The sequence below is a fragment of the Ornithodoros turicata genome, chromosome 9 (assembly GCF_037126465.1).
Source record: "Ornithodoros turicata isolate Travis chromosome 9, ASM3712646v1, whole genome shotgun sequence".
Taxonomy (NCBI): Eukaryota; Metazoa; Arthropoda; class Arachnida; order Ixodida; family Argasidae; genus Ornithodoros; species Ornithodoros turicata.
In genome coordinates this window covers 44,439,921-44,465,758 of record NC_088209.1, presented here as the reverse complement: position 1 = coordinate 44,465,758, position 25,838 = coordinate 44,439,921, and the positions used below count along the sequence as shown (strand labels likewise).

The following is a 25,838-nucleotide window of genomic DNA, read 5'->3' as shown; positions in this document are numbered from 1 at the left end:
TGTGATGTGAGGAGTGTCGACGTCAACGACTGAGGCACCGAGCGAAGCTCTACTCGGCATGGAAGCATACAGTGGTATATTTAGAATTACGAGAATAACAGGGTGCACCGTTAGGTGAGCAATTTTCGACGGAGCAATTAAGTCTCAGGTAAGCTTACTGCTGAAGAGGTCCAAGAAGCTGAGAAGTATTGGGTTACATTTGTCCAAGAACAATCCTTCTCAAATGAGATCAAGTGCGTAAAAGAGGGGAGGAAACCGCCTATGAACTCCCCGCTGCGAATTCTGTCATTATTCACGGACTCTGACGGTATTTTGAGGATTGCCGGACGACTGCAGCTGAGCGGGAAACCGTTCGATGAACGGCACCCTATTGTGCTCCCCTAAAAGTCATCATCTCTCCAAGTGGTTGGTGTGGGGATGTCATCGGCAAGTATTGCACAGTGGTGTGAGAGATACATTAATTCAGCTGAAAGACAGATATTGGGTGTTGGTAGCTGATATAGAAAGCGATCAAACGCTGCATCACATGGCAGCGCTTTAATGCGTGTCCAGCGGAAGAACCTCTACCTCCCCTGCCAAAGGACAGAAGGCCTTGCCTTTTGAAGTTACAGGATTAGAGTTTGGAGGACCACTGCTCGTGAAAGGCAAACGCACCGTGTATAAGTCTTATATTGTTCTGTTTACCTGCGGAGTAATTGGAGCAATCCACCTCGAGTTGGTGAGCGACATGTCCACAGATAAGTTTATGTTGCGCTTCAGAAGATTTGTGTCAAGGCGTGTGGTACCAGCAATTGTTTATCTTTCAAGCGAGCCAACAAAGACCTCGGACTTCTGTGAGAGATCATTCGTAGCTCTACCGTACAGGATTACATTGTCAACCGAGGGATCCAGTGGAAGTTCATAGTGGAAAGAGCACCCAGATGGGATCCACCAAGCTGGCACTAAAGAAACCACTGGGATCGAAGTGTTTACCAGGCGAAGAACTTGCAACATACCTGTGTTAGGCAGTTTTCAACTCGTGGCCTCTAACGCACAACTTTTACGAAGGACCACAGGAACCGCAGACTTGTGCGTAAAGCGTTACTAGTAATTGCGTTACTTGTAATCAATTACGTTTTGAGTAATTTTTCGAGTAATCAGTTACTTTTCTGAGTAATCGATTACTCAGAATTGATTACTTTTTCGTGAATGCAAAGTAACGACCGGAGTAACGCTTTACTTTTCAACTCATTACTCAATTACATTTGGGGTCGAATAATTGGTAACGGAAATGAATTACTTTACCCGTAGAAGTAACGGTAAGGGTAATCAATTACTTTTTCGAGTAAAGGGCACAAGTGTGAGGAACCGGAACCACTTTGCCCTGCACATTTTTAACAGGCAGAAGAATGACTCCACTGCCGAATCTGACTGGGAGAGAAACACAAAAAAATTCTCATATTAATCTACGCAAGTGTTAGACTGATAGGCAAAGCCTTCGAGCCATCTTCTGGAGAAGGTGCTCCAAAGAATATTTGGCCGAACTCAAAATGCAATCAGACAGAAAAGGCAAGCCAAATGCAATTGAAGAAGGCAGCACCGTCTTGCTACAGGAAAGTTTCCATCCACGCCAACTGTGGAAGATGGCGAGAGTGGAAAAGTGCTTTACCGGAAGAGGCTCAGACTGCCAGGTGGTGTTACGCTGAAGCAGTTGCTGTTTCCTTTGGATGTGACCGGTGAATAAAATGACTCCGTCATTTCGGGGAATTTGTTGGAAATGAACGACTGGAGGACGAAGATGAAACGAGAAAGACGAGGAAGGGGTTGACGATGTGTGTTCTGGACTAAACACGAGGCGGATAAAACTATGCTGACTTTTAATTATCGTTCCTCTTCGTTGCTTAACGAAGCTTAACCACAACCAAAGGTGACACCTCTAGTATATGCCATTGACACAATGATGGCGCTCCACACCGTTCGAATCCGCGTGTTTTCCCGGGGTTTCCTGAGACGCTTTACATATGTCGGCACAGTACCCTGTGGCCCAGGATAGTCGTGACGTAGACGACTACGGCAAGCCTCCGCGCAGCGCCCCCTGGCAGGTTTCTACAAAAAGTGGTCGCCCTCGCCGTTCGACTAACGCCGCTGGATCCATTGGCGGCGATGGCGTTCATTTCAGTGTGGACCGGCTCACGAAGACACCGAACTCTGCTCGCTTAATGACGGCCCTAATTTCACGAAACTTTTCCGCCGTGGCGCTGGCGTTCTCTCGGAGACTATCTCTCCGCAGATGACGTTGTGTTCATGCACTTGGAGCATCCAGCCTTCTTTATTTTTCAGGATTCATATACTATTCAGAAGTGTAGAAGATTGGGTGATTAGGCTAGGTGGTAGAAGCATTCATTAAACAGCGCAGTTAGAAAGTCCAGACGAAGATAGGGGACAGACGAGGACAGTCCTCGTCAGAATGTCCTCGTCCTTACTGCACTACTCAGTCAATGATGGCATAATACTCCATAGAGTCACATCGGAAGTAGTGGCTCTTTCTGAAACTCTTGAAGCACTTATATTCAGGTCCAACAGGTTCAAACCAAAATAAAAAAAAACAAAAAAAAACAAATAAATGTTTTCTGAACCAAAACAACGTTTCCCGATAGCGACGCACCGATCGGCAAAGCGAACAAGAATCGACCGGCGGAAGCCCACACGCCCTAAATTGCTGGAGGTATACACTTTTTGCTGCTATCCACTCAAAACAATATTTTAGTTTCTATTTCGAAACGTCACCCGATACGTTCAATATAAATGAGATGAGTCAACTTTCTACTATGTTTTCAAGAAACTCGATTTACAAGTGCGCAAGAAGAGGTAGGTTATATGCCATATGGCTACGAGCATACATATCCCAGCAACGGCTTAGACGCTTCCTGAAAAGTCGAAATCGGAAAGGTGCTACACTCGTGGAGCAACAACGCAGTTCTTAAGTTAAGAAATTGATTTTACCCAACATCGGATAGAGAAAGATTTTGTGAGGGGAGTGTCAAAGAAGTTAATGCAGAGTAACATTACTAAAAGCGGAAAAGGTTTGGAGTAAACTAATATCAAACTTAGTATACCACGCAAGTGTTGATGGCAAAGTGACCTACGGTGGCACATTCACTTCGTGCCGTCCACAGATAACTGTGTTTTACTGCCATTCACATTAATGGTCATTTAGTTTGCTTCCTATTGTAAGCCAACATTGTAAAAATAATCAGTGCAAAAAAGAAAGAAATGCCGTCAGCAAATGTTCATTTTTTATATAAAAGACAAGGTGATGTCGTCATAGCAACGTCCCTCTTTAGAAGACAACTGAAATCAGATGACATGAACAACTACAATCGCCGGTCTCGGTAGGGCAGTCGGTAACCTGCTGACTTGCTGATCTCATGATCGCGGTTTCAAGCCCGGCCGAGGACGGTAGCAATGTGAGGGAGGTAAACATTTCTTTTAGCACCATGTGTAGGAGATTTCCGGCTCAGGTGGTCGAAATCCTTGCTTTGGCGCTTCAGTAGATCCGCTGCTTACCAATTTCAAGGTAGCAGGTTCCAATCCGCCTGCAACTTGGTACCTCACTCCTCGACGATTCCAGTGCACGTTAAAGAAGCGCCGTTCGGTGCTTTGCGACAGGTAATATCGAGTCATGCAAGGTAGTACGTTCAAATGGGACACGACACACATATTGTACTGTTGAGGCGCCCAGAAAAGCTGAGTTAACTTTCTTGCTTTTCGGACGAAATCTCGGGAAAACGTTTTTCTCAGATTTGCTTTTAAGGCACCGTAGGGTCTTCGCTATGACTCATTATTCTATTTCAGCGCCAGCAGTGTAGTAGAACATTTCCTGGCGATTAAACTCCCCAGTCATGACCATTAAAATAAAGTTGTCGTTGGATTGTGTTTGCCCCAGCTTGGAAAACGTTTTGAACGAACGTACCAGCTGCGCCGCTCTTGGTTTTTAAACAATAGGCTGCACGAAAACGCGTGTTTCAAAAAGCCCTATTTTGTACATGCTTATGGTTGTCGTGATGATGTGTGAGAGCGAAACAGAAAAAGCCTACCTGCATTCCAGCACTTGGTCCCGTGTTTCGTCTCTGTCGACGGCCCTGTGTGTTGCCAGATCCGTCACTCTTTCTTATCTAAAACTCTCCATTTTGATTTATCGCTTTAGTCAACATATTCTAGATTACAGAGAAGACGCTTCCAATAACGTCATGCACCTGGCCACACATTTTCCATGAGTGAGCTTTTCTGTTCTTCGCTCCTTCAGTGACGTCAACAGCCACACACAGGCAGCACCTCCTAGATAGCAGAAGGCCTGCGCCTCACGTGACATAGCGTGGCGCAGGAATGCCGGCTGTGGATGCTGCTATGACGTCAATGAAAGAGCGACAAGAGAAAAGGTCGAAGCAGCTCGCAAAGCTCGATCACGAGGGCCTCCGTGAGCTGGCCAGTGCGCAGGCTATCTACTATCTAGGAGATGTTGACACAGGCCAGGTGCGTGACGTCAGTTGAGAAGGCCTTGTGTTGTATAAAAACGCTGTAATCCTGAGAGGAAACTCCAGAAGTCTTACAGGGGGCAAAGATAATTTCCCGTTCCGAAAACACTCCGAGTAAATGTCGTATATTCTTTATCTACAATGCCTTGTTTGTTCATGATGGAGTTCACATCGACTACGTATCCATATTAAAGTCAGGTACACAAACACGTACATACGTCACGTCATTACTACATTCAATTTGCCTGTACAAATCACGTTTGGAATGGATGCCGCCTAACAGCAACCTGTCCTCAACTGCGGTAGAAACAGTCCTTGCTTTGTTTGGCTCACGTAGCTGATCAACTTGACTTGGGAAGAAAACATCAACTGAATCACAAAACATTGAAATTTGGCGCCATGCCAGGACGCTCTTAAAAGAACCTTTCAAAAGTGGTCGTGTTGGCGCTGTTCACGTGTAGCTCTTCCTGTATGCTTATGTAAAACGAGGAATTTCTTCACAGACGACCTGCGAAGCGAAATTATTCTATCCAATCGACGTGTCTATTGAAAGACATGCACTGATCTCGAAAGGCACGAGTCGGCTGATGTGCAGTGTTGTGATGGCAATTAGATAAGTCACGCGGTGGAAATGAGCGTGGGTCCTCAACGGAAGAGAGAAAGAAAATGAAATGAAATATTATCTGATGCTACATTTAAAAAAAAAAGAGCAAGAAAATACTCAGAAATTGCTTGAAAACCAAGCAAGACAGATAGTTGCCTCCAAGTGCGCTTTCAATATAACAACCTGGTGTGCCTCTTTATCGAGAAGACAGTGTTAGAATACCATGATTTTGTGGTCTTTTCAAAGGGTGTCAACTGCACCTTCAGTAGCGGTGACATCTTCTTAAGAGCGAAAACACGAAGCAGACGATAAAAGACGCACACGCAACAAGACCACTACCTACGATCCACCAGTAGGCCTGTCCAGATGCCCGCTCTGCCGAACAGTGGATCACATCTTCATCAGCGGCCGCAAGTTGCGAGTCACCGCGCTGTGGGCAGTTTGGGACACCGTTGCATACGAGTTCTTTTCTGATGCACACCATAGTTGTCGCGCATAGGAACTCACAGTCCTTGCTTAGGGACACTAGCGTGTCTGGAGCAGACGGTTTGGGCAGTATCTTCACCTGCGTCCACCAGAGGGAAAAATTGGTAGAAGAGGCGTCGGATGCTCGGAATTCCAGGGGCACCTGCACGAGGAACACACACAATAATTGGGGTTTCCAGAAACGACGGCCATCGTTGACGATCCGCGGTTGGTATGGTGGTGTCACCAACCGCTAACGAGAGCTTCATTAAAAAAAAAAAAATCACCAAAGACTGATATTGCGAACGTCCATTTTTTATATCGCTCATCAATGAGGCGCGGCAGTTGTTGGTTTTTTCCGATTGCGTCCTCAAATACACGGAAAGAAGTTGAGAATTCCAACCTGTCGACATCCAGGAGAAGGCATAAGATGCAGTCTAGCGGGTGTTCTACAAGCATACATGATAATTGTTGCGTGTTCCTCTGTCTCGTGGTTTTTCTTCTATCCTGTTGACATTCGGCGACACTACTTTCCTCGCGGTCAACGTCTATTTCAAATCCCAACCAAAAAGGTCGAGTTTGAAGCGTGCCAACTTTGAAAGAAAATGCTTAATCGATTACACAGCTGCCTTCTTCTAAAAAAGGCAAGGACTCAGCGTCGATTCTGTACAGGTGCTGGGTCTGAAAGGGAGTTTATGAGGACACGGACAGAGGTCATTTTTCTAAAGGTACCTTTACTAAAGCCCCGACTATTCTGAGGTAACAAGCGAACACGCTTCGGTAGAAGTAGAGTGTGAGTGTAAGGTTGAGTAGGGAGAGGGGTGGATTGAAAACCTAGAGACATGCACAAATAGTCGGCCACAGCGTTAACCCGCGTCACATGATGTGTGGGCGACATTTCCGCCAGTGAGTAGGACTGTGACGTCATAGCTCCAAACTTCCCACGGCACGTAGCTCTGTTTGATTTGACGCAGTAAATAACAAACGCTACTCAGGGCCCTCAAAATGAACACTGTTTGCGACCTTCAGATTCACAGGCAAGTACAAGTACAGATCCTGGTACAAGTTATTACCAATTTCGTCAGCACTCTTAGCAGCAGTTGTGAAAAATAACCTTTTAGGTACCCACAGACCAAACTTCGACTAATGATCAATAGAAAGAAATCCGCAATTTACCACTCGGTGGTTTTTATCTCTGCATTTCGCTTCATTTGTTTACGAGCACCGTTTTTGTTCATAGGGAACGCGTTTTCCAAGCAACTCACTAAACTGGAAATATATTTCAAATGTAGGTACTTGAATACCGGGAAGCTGAACACGAGACCTTTGCATAGGCACTAAAAATGACTCGTGCTTCACAGTTTGGAATCGGGTGAGCTGGTACGGCTCACGAAGCAGCGCTCAAAAACACGAACGAGAAGGAGGCAATACAGCATGTCGTCTCAATCTCGTCCGTGGTTTTGAGCGCTACTACCCAACAAACAACAGATGCCCTGCTGACGTCTGCAGGAATATTCCACCTTGGACAATGGGGTACCCATGAGAGCAGCCTGAATAGCATAGGTATCCATGCGGCATACAGGAGACGAGGATATATGGGCACTGTTTGAACGTCGCAGGTATATCCCATCGATGTCACCTCGGGATATTGGGACAAATGTGGGACATTTATGAACCGTGGTTCTGACAGTTAAATGTTAATATAATGCGCACTTACTTTTACTTGATACATCAGAAGTGAGGACGCCACGGTGATATGAATGTAATGTACATACTTACAAAAGGTGCTCTCACCCTAAAAATAAGAGCAGTCTCCCTTTTTGCCCACCTCCACCGCGTTACGCAGAGGGAGACCACAGCATTCACAATAGCGTCTGTTGCCGAAATGGCCGGAGCATAGATTGAAATACAAGTTGTTGGGGCACGTTCATGGTAAGAGTACTGGGGCGTAACATATTTGTAACGGTCGTCTTTGCAATTAACTCTTGTATCTGCAGATGGATTCAAGGTACTAACCGATTACGTTGCTGATATTCCCACCTATCTAATATTGTGTTTTTAATTCAAGCTATTGTCTGTAATGTGATTACCTTCTGAGTGTAGCTGTAAAAGTGATAGAATTCTTCTGTTGCTCGACTAGTGTTACGCACCCGATAAATTGCGCACCCGCACGTTGCACGGCCAGCAGCACGCGAACGACAGAGATATATAACGATTTTACTTGTTCCTCCATATCTAGTTAAGGCTCACAGAAGTTTTTGCTTGCTCTCAGTTCAAGAAAAGAGTTGCTGTCCACACAACACGTCAACCATCACATATCCATCCGTACATATCCAGGCGACGTCCTGGAGACATCCCTCTGACGTTAAATGGTTCAATCAGTGCCCAAAATTTGTGATATACACGATCTTGCATGGATACCCCGGGGATCTGGAGGCTGCTCCTTTTTAAACATCCAAAGCGCGATACCCAGCAGACGTATCTGTTCAGCTGTTGGTTAGTAAACAAACGGGAATGGTGTTCTGGGATATCCCACAGATATCGCATGGATGTCCAGGTATTCAGGTATTCAGGACGTTCACGATCTTGTAGGGATATCCTGGGTATTAGTTGTTTACCGGGTACCTGGCTGGAGGGAATGACGTCATCGCTAGAAATCGCGTGACGGAACGTGGCTTGCTGATCCCAACAAGAACGAAGAAGATTTTCATGACGTTTTAGCTGAACGCATCTCGCCCCGCTCACCCGGGGTCAAGATGTTCTTCCTGCTGTTCATGCCTGCGCACCATTCTACACGGAATATAAAGATTATCATGGATTTTCACTTACCTGAGCATTCATGATGTTTTCTCTATGCAGCAGAACCGAGTGAATAACGGGAGGATTTGGGCAGAGTACCACATCGTCTACCAAGATGTAGTTGGCCGTACAATTGTTACTGGTAGCGTAGAATCCCTGAAGCCTGAATGATACGTCATGATTGGAAAGAACAGGTGCCTGCCAACGACAGTACAACGGTCCACCACTCTGGCCTTCCTCAATGTCACTCCGGAACGGAATCCTCGCAGACGGAAAGCTGAGTGAACCTTGCAGATCCAGTTCCAACCTTTGCGGTCCACAACGTGTGTCCGAATAGAAGGCGAATGTTATCCCAAGAAGTTTGTCTTTCAAAGCCATAGCCGCTATCCGTTTCCATTCTGGCGTTGGCTTCAAGTTTAACGACACGTGGAGGACGGGTCCCGTTGAAACTATTCTATGTGTTCGATACCGACCTACGTTGCAGAGGCAAGTTGTTCGTTCGTACCGTGTCTCTGCGATCACATCAATCCGACCTGGACTGTCCCGGGGACAGAGGTCACAGTGGTCTGTTCTCGTCTCGAATATTGAAGCAATAGTGAGATGAACGCGGCCATGTGGCCACGATCGAGCGTCAAATGTATAGTTGCATGTTACAGGGTGAGAATGCTCAGCCAGATCCCCGAAATGAACTGAAAGAGAGCCTCTTGCAGGAGTTCCAGAATCGTCTGCAGCAAAGCGTCGGTTGCAAACTAAAGGACTGACCCTATTGTCGTAGATGGCAGCGTTTACAGGACGAACTTGGAAAGCGAAACTGACAGATGATCCGTCTAGGCTTCCCGTCTTGCTAGTAAACTCCAGGAGAAGATGTGATCCCGTGGATTCGAACAGAGCACGCGGTTGCTCAGTCCGTGGTTTGTTCGTATCGCAAATCTTGGTTATGATGTACTTGGGATCTGGATCTGAAGAATCATAAATTCTCACAGCTTCCTCGCATAAAGTCACTCTCTCAATTCTGAAGGAGACAAACTCGATCCGAACAATTTCACCTCGTGGTGCTTTGAAGCGGTACGAGCAGGTCGTGTTCACCGGGTACCAGGAACGAGGGCTGGCAAAGATGGCAGGTCCAGTCAACGTCCTTTCGAGGACGCAACTGCCGTTGTTCAGTTGAATATGTTCGCCGTCTCCTGTGTCAAATACGCTGTCTGCTTTGAACTGGAAACCGGTATTGAGAAGCGGACCAGCGGGTGATGTGGTGAAGGCGACGAGCATCTGTGTTCCCGTGGCGACGATGTTGGACTTGAGCCTTCCGCGACCGCAGAGTGTCGCGATGACTGGCGAGTCTTCGGTTGGCCCGTCGTAAATACGGACGTAGTCGTAGGGACAGTGGAATGAGTCCTGCAAGTGTCGTTCATTAGTGACATCTCAACCTTCTGTAAGAGGGAGCTCACGCTTTGTACCAGCCTGGCGAAATAAATTTCTCCTTGTTGGTAGCAAACTCGAAGAAATGTTTTAGCGTCCACTCACATTTTGCTAAATCTATTCTCTTAACCAAATTTTGAAAAGCAAGCTGAATTTTAACATCAAGGACCACAAGCCTTCTCATCCTTTTCGCGCCATTGAGATTCAAAAGGAGAGAAGAAGCAGAAGAAGAAGAAACAAAAACAGAAAACTCTAGAAGACTTGGTTTGAGAACCCTTCAACAACTACGAAAAAAAATCTGAAAAAAATTCTGAAAAAAAGTGGTACTGCTGCTCCGTGTAGCGACAACATTTTGAAACGTAGTGTGATAAGCAGGGATGTCTAGGTGCCTAGGTGTCCTGGAGACTGAGGCAACACAAGACAAGGGATATAGCGCCTTCGTGATCCAACATATCGTTACAGGCAATGAATTTATGCTAACTTTTAAAATACTGTACTTTAAAAGACTGAGATGACTGAGATTATATGTTATTCAAAGGAAATTCTTCATAACATATGCAAGGGTCGTTAAAAGTTGACCGAGACTTTTGCTCGCGAAAAATCAGTGAGTAAACGTAATTGAATAAAGCTATCGGAGGATGAAGTGCAATCCTTCTCGGGTCAGCGGCACGGGCAGTACGTGCATCAGTGCACGTGCAGGAGGGGCAACTACAGGGTGTTACCCTATAAAAGTCCACCCGTGCCGTCATGCCGTACTCGCCAATTACTCAATGCAGGTGGCACATTGTGCGATCTTCATATAAAGCTCATAAGGACATTTAATCTTGGTGAATTTCGAAGTGATTAAGCGCCGCAACACAAAGTTATAACTCAAAACGTGAGATTCCCGTAGTCAAAACAATCAAGATGGCGGCGTTGAGAAGAGCACTTGCCATGCTGCTCCCCAGACGACGACGTGTCGCATATCCTGCCAGCCGGATGGAACTGCAGTTTTCATTTCGCTTTCGTGTAACTGTCGTATTTTGCTCAGAAGTAAGCAAGTGAGGTACGAAAAATGCCGACGTACTCAGCAGACGACACCCAAAAGGGATGTCGTCTGCTTACTGAGAGGCGCCATCTTGGCTGTTTTGCCTACGGGAACCTCATGTTTTGCGCTATAACTTTGCGTAACGGTGCTCAATCACTTCGATATTTGCCATGGATGAATGTCCTTATGAGGTTTATACGTAGACAACACATTGTACCGCCTGCATTGAGTAATTGGCGAGCACGGCATGCCGACGCGGGTAGACTTTTATAGGGTAACACCCTGTATAATCGTGGCGAGCAGTGTTTATGTTGTTGTTTAAGTTCCTTATGAAGGAGAACGCCAAACCAACTGAGATTTTGCGAATATTACGGGCACAGAATGCGGAACAAACGATATCAAGGGGGGTGGTGCAGACAGTTTGGCGAAGGACGGGATGTGGTGACGAATGAACCTCATGCACACTTTCGTCCGACTGCAGACACGCCAGTAAACATCGCCATCCTCGAGGACGGGCGAGTAACAGTTCGGGACATTGCAGCTCAGCGTAATATTAGTGTCGGCAGTGTGGAGACAGTTATTCACGAGCATTTAATGTTCCGCGAAGTTTGTGCAACATAGGTTTCCCGGTACCTCACTTGTGATCAAAAGGGGGTGCACATGGTAGTGTCTCTGAGCAGCTGCCGAATCGGTTTCAATCCGGGGGAATGAATTTTTGCAATGAATCATCATGTGTAATGAAAGTTCATTTCTCCCATCATTTCATCCCGTAGGCAAAAATAAGCAGCATGGAACGGCGGTATAAGGCTTCCCCCCAACTGCCTCTTCGGACATGCGGGGTGTCATCCATGTGGACTTCTTGGAGCAAGGGGTCACGATTAATGTCCAGTGCTACTCCACGTTGATAAAGGGTGGGAAAGGCCTGGGTTGTTGTCCGGAAGGGTCATTCCTCTTCATGACAATGCGTATTCGACGGTAGCAACACTGGGTGAAATGCACGATGAGGTTTACAGACCAGATTTAGCCCCATTTGTTTGGCTTCCTTAAAGATGAAGCCCTGTGGTGGCTACGACACGTCTTTCTACGCCAAAGGCGTCAAAGAGCTGCAACAGTGATGCAGTGGATGCTTGGAAAATCTGACGCAGTTTGGTACTTCCCGAATTATCTTGTATTGTATTCAAAGAAACGCAAGTCTGGGTGAACCTTGAGCGACCATTGTCAATACTTATCTTGTAATCTAAATGAAACTCGATCAAAGACGCAAAATATAAATAGCGTCAGTGAACATTACGCGCTAAAACGAATTTTCGAAACAACTCGCAGAACGTTTCGGGCTCTCGAAGAACGGGTGACGTGAGCACGAGTTCTGCCTCATAGCAACAGCGCATGCGCTCTCTAAATCTCCGCTTAATGGCAGCACGTTGGAAGAATGCCAGCAGTGCAAGCTGCTGGGGACGGAAATTGACATTGGAGGAGCAAAGTGTGAAGCCATACTTCTCGAAGCTAGAAATTTCCGTGAAATATTTTGGGAGTATGAGATGGGAGTATGGATTGAGTTTAAATAAGTAGCATTATTCATGTATGGGATGAAAATGCGGCGACCCTTGCCTTGGTAACTGGACGTGGGAAGCACATGAGCAGGTTGTCACAGCGTAGCCCATCTACGTCAAAGGTGGTCAAGTCAAGTCCAACGAGGCTCTGACGAACGCTGATCCGGTATTTGCACGCAAGACCCCGAGGGTAGATGCCCGGATATCCTGGCGACTGCACGAAGCACCGACCGGGTGAACAGTCTCGGAAGGTTCGATGGCAGTATGTGTTGGGAACGGGAACACCGCGTCTATTTGGGTAAAGCTGAGAGTATTGGCCGTATCTGAAAAAACAAGAAAACGAGTTAGGTGACGAATGATACCCTACCTGAGATACATGGTAAGCGCAACTCACGGCCACACGTGGTAGATCACATTGTCGTGAAACAAGAGGCTGTTTATACTCCAGCAGGATGACTGAGCAAAGGGGATGACTGCCGTCGGAGTGCTTATAGTCGAGCGGCAGAGAACGGCAATCAGCGTGCTCTGGCACGAGCTACGCTGTCTGCCGGCACAGCCCTTAAAAGAGTTGAACCTGACAGTCCTAGGAACTTGTCAAATGACAATGACAGTAACGTAGTCCTCAGAGGGTGTGGGCTCGAATCCCATTGCTGGTGCCATTATTCAATCGACAATTATGGTGCTGCGCAGGGCTACCGCAAGGGCCAAAAATGCTCCAAAACTGATCCAGAATGTTCTCTGTTCCAAATAACGGCAGCTCCTTTCCTTACCTGTTCCTCGGATTTTCTACGCTATGGACTCCCAGTATGCTTCTAGGCGCTTGGTATGCTACTTTACAACTTATCTTTCTTGCACCAGTAGGCCGCTTTTGCAGTTCCACATTTGAGGAACATTTTGTGCACACTCAGCAGTATGCGCGGAACGCAATCAGGGCGCTGCGTTTGTCATAATATAACAATTGTCACGATAATATGAATTTACCTGGAAGAAACTTCTCCTTGTTGTTTGACAGTTGCATCGAAGTGCATGTACGTGTCATATCCATAACTGTCCGCGTGAAAGACTATCTTCACATGGGGAGTCTCAGATATAAATGTTTTCGGAGAGTCGATCTCGCCACAGTAGAAGCCTGGAGAGTTTCGGTTCGAGTGATTGCTCTCCCGGTAACCGTCCACGATTTGGACGTAGCCGCCCTCGCATCTGAAAAGACACAGTCAATATCCACTCTGTACTAATAAACACACACAGTTTATCAAAGCCATGCACAAGTTCCGCGTGTATGGATGTGTGAAGAAAAATATGGAGGTGGCGAGAGGTTTGTGGATCCGTCAGCGACCTCTTGGGATTGCAGTCTGAGAAATGGAGAGAAAATGTAAATGTGAAGAATAGGTAACGAAGGAATGCACAGGCACAACAGTCATTTGAACGCTCTGGGAACTCTTGCTCTAGAGCTTTGGCCGCAGCGCCAACTCCCTTCCGGATGTGCAGAGCACGACCTACTAAATTATAACGGTGGTGGTGGTGGTGACGATGGCGAAAGGGCTCGCCGTTGTCGGCCTCACATGGGTGGGCATCGTCACGACTGACGGGGAATGTGCGTCCTGGGCCGACTTCTAAGGGAACTGTGCCGACATATGTCTGAAAGCCTCTGAGGAAAACCCAGGAAAAACCCCAGACAGCACAGCCGGCACCGGAATTCGAACCCGGGTACCTCCCAGTCTCCAGATTATAACGACCATGTCGTAACCCCTATGAGGAGCCTGTCCGCACGATCCGCTAGGGGCGCTAATCATCGGCACGTGAGATCTACAATTTGATTGGACAATGGAAATTTGAATTTTGAACGCGCAGAAGCGGACTACGACTACCGTAGCAGACCAGACATATGTCGGCACAGTTCACTTAGAAGTCTACCCAGGCCTCACATTCCCCAGGGCGTCCGTCGCGACGTTGCCCACACCGGGCCCTTTTGCGATCACCACCACTACTATCACCGTAGCAGACGACAGCAACATCTCCAACGGAAACGCCTAGAATGACGATGATAATCAACTTTAATATGAAACATCTTCCGTGGGATATCCACCGCTTGTACAAAAATACTAAGGTAAGCTGAAGTACAAAGTACTGTAGAAGTTGAGGATGCAATAACCGGGCCGAAGAGTATAGCACCCCCGCAAGCTTCCAAATGCGGCGCTGCCTATGACATGGTCGTTATAATCTAGTAGGTCGTGATGCAGAGCGCCCTTACTAGACGGTCGTGTCCGGCGTGTTCCCTTTCTTATACCGCTGTACCGGGAACGTAATCTCTTTTGTAGAAATCACTGCGCCACGATGTTGGAGACACTTTGACCGCCGGTGGAGCGAGCATGCAAATGCTAACCTACGAGGGGCGTTCAAGTCAAACCGGGACTTTCTGTCTCCCGAGTGTACAAATGGCTCCCGCTACTTCTTTTTCATCATTTTCACACGCGACAGGCCTCCGCGTTCACCACGTAGTGGTCCAAAGTTTGTGCAAAACAGAAGACACGTGCCAGACAAGATGGCCGACAACGAGGTGAGCGCGTACATCGAACAGCGAATTGTCATGAAGTTTCTCGTGAACGAAGGCGTAAAGTAATCGAAATTCACAGAAGACTTCAGGCTCAGTATGCCACGATACACTTAGCCGCAGCGAAGCGTTTGAGTGGTGCAAACGGTTCCGAGACGGCCGTACATCAGTGCAGGGCGATCCCGGCCGGAGCGGGTCAGAGCCCAGTGTCAGAGTTCCTGAGAACATCCAACTTGTGGAGCGCCTGATCCTCAAGGACCGACGGATAACATGTCTCAAACTGGCTCGAAAGACGGACCTTTCTGTGGGAACGTTGAACACTACCATTCATGAACGCATCCAGTTTCGGAAAGCCGACCATCATCACCAAAGGAGTCCTCCTCCTACAGGGCAATGCACGCCCACATACCGCGCATCTCACGACACGCACCTTACAGGAACTTGTCTGCGAGTTGCTGCCACATCCCCCTTACAGTCCAGACCTCGACCCCAGCGATTTCCATCTCTTCGGGCCACTGAAGGCATTCCTTGGGGGCCGCCACTTCAGCTGCGACGATGAGATCAAGAATGCGGTCCGATCATGGCTGCTACGCGCCGGTAAGGATTTCTACGCTGCTGGCATCCAAGCCCTCGTGAACCGCTGGGACAAGTGCATTAGTGCAGCTGGAGATTACGTCGAAAAATAAAACTAATTTCTCGCCTGTAAGTTCATTTTACTTTTGCGAAAACTGAAAAGTCCCGGTTTGACTTGAACGCCCCTCGTATATGCCATATCATGCGCGGCGGGCGAACGGTATGTAACATGCTTTGTGCGCAGCATCGCCTTGTTATTTGCAGGGATCCACCAAGCGCATAAACGCGTGTAGTTTGCTATTCCGTAGAAGCAGAACTGTCGGACTTTTTTTTTTTTTTCGTCTCCATACGTCTGCTATTTTGACAGGCTGCCACAAGAAGAGAACCCTCCAACTTGATTAAATTAATGCGTTACTTTAGTATGCAACACTCTCCAACTGGATTAAGCAGAATGAAGCCCATCGGCGCGCCGGGTTAGCGCCAGCGGAGGCGTCAGGCAAATCGGAGTCGGCGGCGCACATGTCTATTTCAGAGCAGGCGGCACATGCTTGTGTATGGACAAACCTGCGGCTACCTGGCCACAATTACAATTATAGGTGCTGCAGAATACGGTTCGGAGCGCCCCTGAACGTCTTGCAACAAGCCCACGCCAGAGCTTGAGCTCCTCGCTATCGTCAAGATGCGGCGGATAGCGAAGCAGTCTTTCAGCACGATGGATGGAGTGGAGGAGTTCAAATTCAACGGCCATAATACTGTACTCAAATGTCAAAATGATTTTAGCTGCCAAAGCAACGCAGCCCGCTGTCAGTTTCAGGATACAGCTGACTGCGTTAGGTCGACGTGTCCGCATTTCAGAGAAATCTCTCGGAATTTAAGAGAAATCTTAAGAGTAAATAATCTTGGTGGACGTTAGCGCAGCTTTATGAATATTTTTTGTAATTAAAGTTTATCGCTTCTCTCTATATACTTGCCGCTCACACCTTTGATTAGCCCTTATGAGCATTGGTGATGTGACATACGGAAGGCAAGGTCTGATGGGTGACGACTCACTTACCTCTGCCTGTCTTCTGATGGGTTCCCAACGCGGAGTCTAGTGAATCGGACGAAGACCACCCAGTCTTCCCGTGCAGGCCGAACCCTGATGCGGTAAGTGCACGTCAGAGGACGACCACGGTTTCGCTCCGTCACTGGTGGACTCTCGACGCCCTGGTAAATGTCCACTGTGCGGCTGCAACGGTCTTCGTCATCTGGAATCACTCGTGTAATTAGTCTCTAAACACATTATTCGGAACGCTTTGTGACCAGCATGCACAAAGCTTAAACCTGGACCACCGTGTCAAGAGTATGCTTATTAGTACGAAGATATCTCCTTAAAATAAAGAGATCCCTTTATTTTAAAGTCGTAAAAGTCGTCACAAAGCACCTTTTGGCCATTCAGGCTCATCTCAGACATCTATGGTGCACACATCCGTTTCGATGTGGACATTCAGGATCACATGAATCCTTTTCATGGAAGCCGAGTGACATTGACTACCGATGATTCAAGCATCGGATGCTCGAGAACTATGTTCTTAAAACGGAGCACTTTCGCATTTAATTTGGTCGACATTCACAACTTATGCAGAACAAGTTGGATGTAACATAGGACGCCTCTAATGCAGAAACGGTGACTGTGTCCCTCTAAAGTATAATCGTTGTGCCGTAACACGGAGGAATTTCCTCCCGGCAAGAACACTTTTGCTCGCAATGACGTCTGAAAAATGGTCAACCTTTCTTCCCGTCTTTCGTCGTTAGTTATGCACCTTTTTCTCCGTCGTCCATACCTTGCTTTTCTTTTCACACAACTTCCCTCGCATACATCCAATTAAATCAGGTTATTGATTATGGTACCCGATATATTATGGTAGTTCTTTGAGACAACTAATTTGTATTGCCAACCGTAGGATGCGTTCTCAGGATTAGGGACGACTTTGCCTTCGTCGTGCGAATTTCAGCCAAGTTGATCGTTACGGATTGTACCGCTCAAGCTGGTGCGATACAGGATTCCGGGTTATATTAGATTACAAATAGAAAGAAAGAAAAAATTGGATAAGGAGTTTCATTTCTTGCACATTCGGACGGTGCTTTTCGGAGAGCTTTTTGTGGTTACGACAATGTAAAAAAATCCGAAATTCGGAGAACAAGCGATGAACTCACAAAAAGAGTACCTTGAAGATTTTAGGAAAAATCTTCCTGGGAACATGACCGCAAAGGACCGTCTTATAGGCCGCGCAATTGAAGACACGGCCCACCCGGGGCGTTATCAAGGGGCCTATATAGGGGAACTATACAGGGTGTCCCAGAAAACGTGCCGTTAAATTTTAATTAAAAAACTACGCCACATAGAATCATTTGTTCTTACTAGGTGTTTGCCACCTCCTGATGTGCATGTCATGTAACCTAAGTTTAATTATGTACATTTTTGCGACCTGAACTCGGAAATTTGCCAAGTAAAGGTCACTTTTTTACCCCACCAATGTGAAGAGCGTGCCGAATTTACTCAAATTAATGATAATTGACAGGAATATTGAGGAGCTATCGTATCAGAAAAAATAGCTGAAAATCATGCTCTACGGACCTCGCAGAGGATAGCGCGCGATGAATTTTTCAGCGAAATCATTGTCAGTCCAACGAAAGGAGGTTGGAAACCCAGCCCACACCGGCATGGTAGAAAGAGACAACACAGACATAGCTTATCACGTCCGGCTTGGGCTGGGATCATACCTTCCCAATTTCAGGAACTGTCACGTTTTCTACTATCACTCTGTGGACTGGGTTTCCAACCTCCTTTCGTCGGACTGACAAGTCCCCTGTCACACGGCACTTTCAATGCATCGAGTTTCTCAAGAGCATTCAGTGCGCGATGCTGCTACATGGTCCAACTCAATGCGTATTGAAAGGTTGGCTTGTCAACAGGCAGCGCTAACAGCCCAGAGGCAGGAGTGCCGTGTATGCCAAAGGGAGTCTGGCCATTAGGAGGAGTCTAAAAAAGAGGCTCGACCTGTCAAATAAATTGAGCGTTTTTCATTGGCTGCTGTTTTCTATGCGGGCCGCCATAACACCAAAATTTTCCCGATAATGGCGGCGTAGCTTGGAACGGCGAAGCCAGGATTTCATGACCAATTGTTTTCACAAATTACGTCAATTTTATTCCGTAAGTGTACATTCTGTTGCAATTATCTTGCAAATCACCTTTAAATTACGCTCCAGTGTCAATGTTGACCTGAAAATAATATGTTTCTTCGTCCTTGTTAGGCCTAGTAACGACAGCAATCACGGGCAAAAAACGCTAAGGATTGCCCAAAATTTGCATTTTATGATTTTTATTCATGTACACACCTTTGCACATTCTCGATTCAATCATGTTATGTTTTATAGTTAAAATACGTATAATACCGGCAGTCTGTTCCAACTAGCGGTTCTACAGGCCAATCTGTTCTGCTAGCATGCACTTCTGCTTCTGCTACTTCTGCCCAGCCCTTCTGCTATTCTGCGTCTTCCCGACATGCCCCTCTCCATCCAGATGACGCCGTTAAAAGTGGACGAAAAATCCATTATGTTGCTTGGTCGTCAGGGAATATCCTATTCAATCCAATCCAATCCAATTCAGTTTCCCGAAAATGTCGGCACCCAGTGAATACAGATAATTTATAGCTTGGATAGCCTGGGATTAATAGCGAACTGTATTTTGCCTCGTGATTGGCCAGAGAGCTCAAAAAGTGGGTGGAGCTCTAGGTATAGGCAGGTCCCATGAATGGCCAGATTCCCTTTGGTATACACGGCACTGCGAGGCAGTAGCTCACCATAGCAGTACGCCGGCGGCTGTTTATTAAGAAAAGAAGAAACGAAAGGTTAGCCAGGCAAAGAGTCGGCTTGCTATTCCAAAAAAAGAAACGGAACAGATACGGAACAGAGAAAACGGAACAGATAAAGAAGGAAAGACTGAAAGAAAGAAGAAAAGAGACACTAGAACTGTAGAACAACGTTACATGATGCAGTTAATGAGTCCTGTGACTCGGAGAAAAGCTAAGAGAGTGGCAATGACAGCCCACTGGTTCGGGTGCAGGACGGGGCCAAGGAGAGCGGCCAACGAAAACTCGTTCCTGCCAATCTGGTGTACGCTGGGATTGACAAATATGTTCCTAAAAAGTCGAGAATAACCGCATCCGCTTCAGCATTGCGGTGTTTACAAAGCCTTTACGGGGGGCACGTTGTCGAGAGTGGTAGAGATTAAACAAATTAGCAAACGCAGTCATCCGTCATACCTAGACTAAAACCGTAACCGTGAAATTCCATGGTCTTGTGCAGGAACATTTGCAAATTAATGTAATGTTTTTGTTGACTACTACAAATTCGCTGAGTTCGAGGATGCCAATGACGGTCTTCAAGCCGTCTTGAGAATCTCAATCCCGTTTAACAAACTGGATCGGGTTAAGCAGGATCGCAATTCGGTCCTCCTCGAACGTGTCCGTATAGCAGCGCCGGATCCGCATTGAGCTCGATGAGCATTGGCTCAATGCGGATCGAAAGTGCCCGTGTGACAGGAGTATTATACTCAAGTGCCCCGAGAAGTATGATGTTCGGCTATTTTTCCCGATAGTATAGATCCTTAATATCACTGTCAATTATCATGAAATTGAGTAAATTCGGCACGGTCTTCATATTGATGGGGTAAAAAAGTGACCTTTACTTGGCATATTTCCGAGTTCGGCTCGCAAATTTCCATAATTAAACTTAGGTTACATGACATCAGGAAGTGTTAAAAACTTAGTAAGAACGAATGCCGTTAACCGCATGGTTCTATGTGGCGTAGTTTTTTTTAATTAAAATTCAATTACACGTTTTCTGGGACGCCCTGTAGATGTCGTACAAGTAACATATTTAGTTCAAATTTAATTAAATAATTATTTGAAACATATTATTTATCACCTAGTGTTACTATATTTAATACTTCTTGCTTAAAAATTGTTTAATTGTGTATTGTTTCGTTGCCTCAACCTCAAAATAACACTTGAGGTTTCATTCCACAACACCCCGCAAATAACGCATTGTGGGTTGCCACTGATGCTCTCAAGTATACGTAGACAGGAAAGCAGCTTAGAAGTTTCTTTCAAGTAGCTCCGACTTTCCAAGTGCTTGTAATGTCCCTTCGACACCGTAATAGACTGGAACCCCCTGGAGAACCAGCCCGTGCTCTGCTTCGTAGACAAGGTTGTAAACCATTAACACATCCATCACCAACGGTGCAGATGAGCCTCGGATGCCAGAATTTTCAATTGCAGGCATCGCAGATGTAGAGTCTGTGAACACGACCCATTCCCGCGGAGTAAAATCAACTATGTGCTACAGAAAGAAAAGTATAGTATAGAGTTCCGGATGAGGTGTGATGCGACGTCCTCCCACTACGCCTTCGGACGGTATGACGAATGCCTAGGCGGACTTGCCATCCGAGATGCACTTGGAGATGCGTCGTCGGTGTATGCTGGGGCAGAGGCAGAAAACTTGCCGTCTACCAGAGCATAAAAATGGGCTGGCAGGAATTGAAGGGGAACCTGATCTCTTCGTTCCATGAGATCCTGAAGACGTACGAACGTGACTGGCACAGGGAGCGTCCGGTGGTGTGACTTCTTGACAAATATTGAAATTTTAAACGTTCTGAAGTTTTACATTGACAGCCTTAGACATATTCATAATTCTCCTCACTAGTTATATGAAATTTTAACTAGTCACACCACTACCAATGTTTTGGCGCATTATGACCTTTGTTGTCAATGCGCCACAAAAAAAAAAAAAAAAAAAAAAAAAAAAACGAATCGTCATCATCTTTAGAAAGGCCTTTGCAATGACTGTGAGCCCCTGCATCCTGGTCCTGCGACCGCTATGTCAATCCCAATGCTAAAGATAAAATGTCGAGCCCGGTTCCATAATAAGGCTGTCCGGAGCGACCCTTGGTAAGCGGTCAAGCTACACTCGCAGGTGCCGACCAGTGCGCGGAACCCCGATTGAGAAATATTCATTTAGGATATAAACTCTTTCTTCTCAAGATTTTGTGTTCTTGAGCATTGGGGGTGCCACGAACTTGGACCAAACGTGTTGTCCGTTCCCCGTGCCCTTCTGACACATGCAGACGGTATTTCTTTTTCTGGTGTTAGAGGGGAAGGGTCCACTTAGATTCCCGAAGAGCATATGGGAAACGAGAAGAAATCCGGTGATGTCGTAACAGCTCAAGAGCGTTTTGGGTCAACTTGATGACTACTTCTCGGCAAGTTAGCATTCTCTCAGGAGCACGAGATTATTTATGCTCCTATTTTATTAGGTCCTGCTGCAGATGAAGTTGGTGACGTATCCGTCGTTGAGAGGGGGATGATGTTTGGGAAAGGTGCACTCAGGAGATGGAGTGCTGTGCAGTCCCTGTGCTCTGGGTGGCGGGTAGACGAGGAGAATCGCCCACCACTATAACCGCCAGGATGGTTGGCCAAGTTACCCCATCCCATGCGTCATAGAAGTTGTCTATAAGGATGCACACCCAACCTCATCGTGCTGGTATACATTACATCGGGATCCTCTAAAGGCAAGATCAGGGGGTTCCTTCTAGCCAAACTGTTCAATTACTCTGCAAGCAACATCTTGGTAGAAAACCTGAAGGAACCAAAGTGTCTATGGGAGCCCCAGAACAACTGGTCGCCGGACTTAATTAACGAGATCTTCAATTTGCATCTAGCCAGTAACGATAAAATTTCCTCAGCCTCGGTAGGGGAAGTGTCTTCGTCAGAGCCATATAGTCATTGCTACTACTACTTGAGCTACTTGAGCCTCCAGAGGCCTTTACTTGTCCATCGTCGGAGAATGCTCGCACAGTTCAATGACAATCCGCGCAGCTATTTCTGCCATAATTTCTTTTATAACAACGACACACCAAACAACACAATGCTGGAAGGGAGGGAAAGAACGAGTAAGCGATTGCTGACAATTGAACCCGGTATATATACCGAGCAACCGATTTTCAATTGTCAGCTTACATTCTGCAACCTTTGCAACCTGCTCGCTTCTTTCAAGCGATTGGTTTCAAAAGGACGTGACCAATGTGAATTTCGCCTGGATAACGGTGTTATGCCACCGCTTTATGTCCATTATAGGCATTTTTCGATGTTTAATTGGAAGTTTAGGCATATACACCAAATAGGCACTAACGCCGGAATAAGCATTTATAGGCACTATCAAATCCGAGGTTCCCCAGCACCCAGTTCGTGCTCCTGTATTGAAGAATAGGAATCCGTGGTATAGTTATGACTGTCCCGTGTATTGCACTCTGGGATCGCCAGTACACAAAGAAATGCCTGCGGTCATTAGTTAATTAGCAAGACCATTAGAGACGGAAGCCACGTTTCGGGCAAAGTGTGACGATACGTGTCTGGCTGCATGCGTGGGCTTCCGTACCTCTGATTCCAGTTAATCTAATTCGCTCGCCTAATAGCGCTTTTGTTGCACATTTTGTGACTTTGGACATTCGACAGATTACGGTCTCGCGAGGCCTTTTCAGAGAGGCTCTTTCTTTAAATATTTTATCAAGTACGTGGCTATGATGAGGTGATTAAATGGCACTTATCAAGTAAACTTCACCAAAGTGTTGACTGCACAACGCAATTACGTTTCCGTTGTTGTTTTCTCTACCTCATTTCCAGAGATGTAATAAAGTTGAACAGAAAAGGAGGGTATATACAAGCGAGCTGGTGTAAATCATTTCCTCGAGCCTGAGGTGGACGGCCTCAAACCGGCTTTTAATGTACAAGGCACAAGGAAATTATATCTGATAAAGATGGAAATTGTGTTCTTTGATGGTTTTTAAAATGTTGCAATAAAGCAACAACAAATAGATGGCGGCATAAACGCGTAGTGGAGGGACACATATATATTTGGACAGATGAAGGCAAGACCAGTCGTTCCCCTTCTTCTGGCATTACTCCGGAGAAACACTCCGACACACACAGAACTTGACCGCATGGCACGCTCCTAGCCAACCTCATCCCGAATGACCACGTTCTCTCTTGATTTCATGAAAACGGAGGGCGGATGCCATTTTTGTGGCAATTATCGAGTACATAATGCCATAAAAATGCCATCCCGTTTTCCGCAAACCAGGGAAAAGACTGAACCACCGAAACTGAACTCGTCGACAATCTTCTAAAGAAATGTCCAAGAGGAAGGGAGCCAACCGCAGGTGCAGCCATTTCTGCTTTAATTTAATTCCTCTTGACTAGAGTGATTTCGTCAAAGAGGTCTGAATGCTCATTTGCTCCCCCTTAAATTCGTTTGTGGTGGACTGAAATCGATTGAATAAAGTTCCAACGCTAAAGGCAAGAAAGAATTACACGAACCCCTTTCACAAGGTGGTCACACTCACTTGTCTCGAAGCGCGGAATGAGGAAATGTTTATCTCAATGACCCTTAGATCCGCTACTGCTAGACGTCGCCTTAAATATTGTTTGACTATACACAGACGCACATAAAGAGACGATGATGAGATGGGGCTAATGTAGGCTGTGCCAATTGTATAGAGAACAAAATATGATTGAGGAGATGAAAGCACGGTGACTACCCACGCTCCAACCATCGTGCCGAGTAACATCGTTCTGTCCTCCGACCCGTTGAGAACGGGAGGCGTACGCGCACTTATGCCGTTACGTTAATTATCACAAAAAGGTTTTCAGCAAGCCAGAAGAAACAAGGATGTCATTCAGGACTATGATTGGCTGGGCTAAGAAAGGCATTGACGCTTTGACGGTGCATTTTCCTCAGAGTCATCAGTAAGTCGTAAATAATTGGTACTTGATAAGAAAATATTACAAGGTGCACCGTATGAAGAGAACGGACACTCAGATACAATAGATACCTCCCGCGATATGAGAAAATGTCTTCTGATTTGCCTCTACGTGTAAGCTTGTCTGTGAAGTCAGGCAAAATACCTGCAAAATATGCGTCTAGTGATTGTAGATGTAAAAAGACCAAAAACAACAAGCATAAATGAATGAAGAAAAACTGACATGGGATGCTTCCCCGCAGTGGTCGCTTCAAAGAGGTCAATATGAGAGACGTCCATACACATGCGTACTAATACCGTTTTAACTGTCAGATACTACGACCGGCCCTTTAATATGGACTATAATTTCCTGCAGGTGTCAGAAAGCAACCGGAGATGTTCTAGGAGCAGATAATCATCGAGAAGTCGCATGCACTTGAGCGAAGCGTTTCACTTGGTTTTCACACGACTTCTCACAATGTCTTACACGATCTCCAGTGAACGCACATACTACTTCACTTAGCTACTTAGCTAACGCTATCTGACATCACCGTATTAGAACATTTATCGTAGGCATAAAACAAAGCATTACTTGCCGTTCCGTGCGAAAACACATCTCGGCACGAACACAAGGAGCGAAACCAACACCGCCGGAATCACACAACGCATTCCCCTTTCAGTCGGAGCCAACCACACTTCCCGGATGTTCCAAACTGCTCACGACCAGTGTTGAGAGAGATCCAAAATAAAGATCACGCGGAAGGCATCTAGAACACGAACATTACGACCAGGCAGGTATGGCGTCGCTGGCTCGCACTCGGGGTTCGGAGCGCGGGGAGAATCGTCTGTCGACTCCATTTTTTTCCTTTTTTTTTTTTCACCGTCGCGTCATAGCGTTTCGCTTGTTCGCCACCAGGGGAGAGGACGATAGGGAAGGGCAGGGGAAGGGAAGTGAAGGGGAACGTCGTGAGGAAGTACGCATGCGCGCTCTGCTGGCGCTCTGTAGTACGCACCGCCACCGTGCGGAGTTTGTCGGAGTTACCTTCACGAACGAAGAAGAAGAGCGCGTTGATGAATAAAGTCGGGGGAATCTCCCGGGAGAGAAGTGAATGCATTTCCCGACTTGGTGCAGTTTTGTTGGTTATTATTTGTGCCAGTGTATTGGAGGGATTCTCCAATATTGTCTCCCGTGGGCGATAAAATGGCTGACACCAATTTCGGGCGACGCCACTTCTACGAAGAATTTGTACCTTTCTGCAAAATAATATTCGAGTGGGCGGGGCGCATTTTCTTATGGCGAATTCAGCTGATAGTTATCGTGCAGCAAAGTGTATAGTGTGCCGATGTGGGTTCAGCCTAGAACGAGCCAAGAGCGAACTGAAAGACCAATGAATCGCAATGCACGTTGGGTTGAAGCGGTCATGTGACATGCACGCTCGAGCCAGTGCAGCTTTCTCTGCACTAGAACGACCAGCGCAATTCGCCATTATTTCATATTAC

General features: G+C 46.4%; 1 protein-coding gene across 1 annotated transcript; it reads right to left on the bottom strand.

Moving 5' to 3' along the window:
• Nucleotides 1–4,623: 4,623 nt before the first annotated feature.
• Nucleotides 4,624–25,248, bottom strand: LOC135369080 (uncharacterized). Its single transcript, XM_064602738.1, has 6 exons — nt 24,935–25,248; nt 16,557–16,749; nt 13,360–13,578; nt 12,437–12,701; nt 8,413–9,777; nt 4,624–5,746 (listed from the first exon to the last, which is right to left on the bottom strand). Exons 1-6 carry the CDS (start codon nt 25,005–25,007, stop codon nt 5,381–5,383), a joined length of 2,481 nt encoding a protein of 826 aa, XP_064458808.1. The 5' UTR covers nt 25,008–25,248; the 3' UTR covers nt 4,624–5,380.
• Between the last annotated feature and the right edge of the window lie 590 nt (nt 25,249–25,838).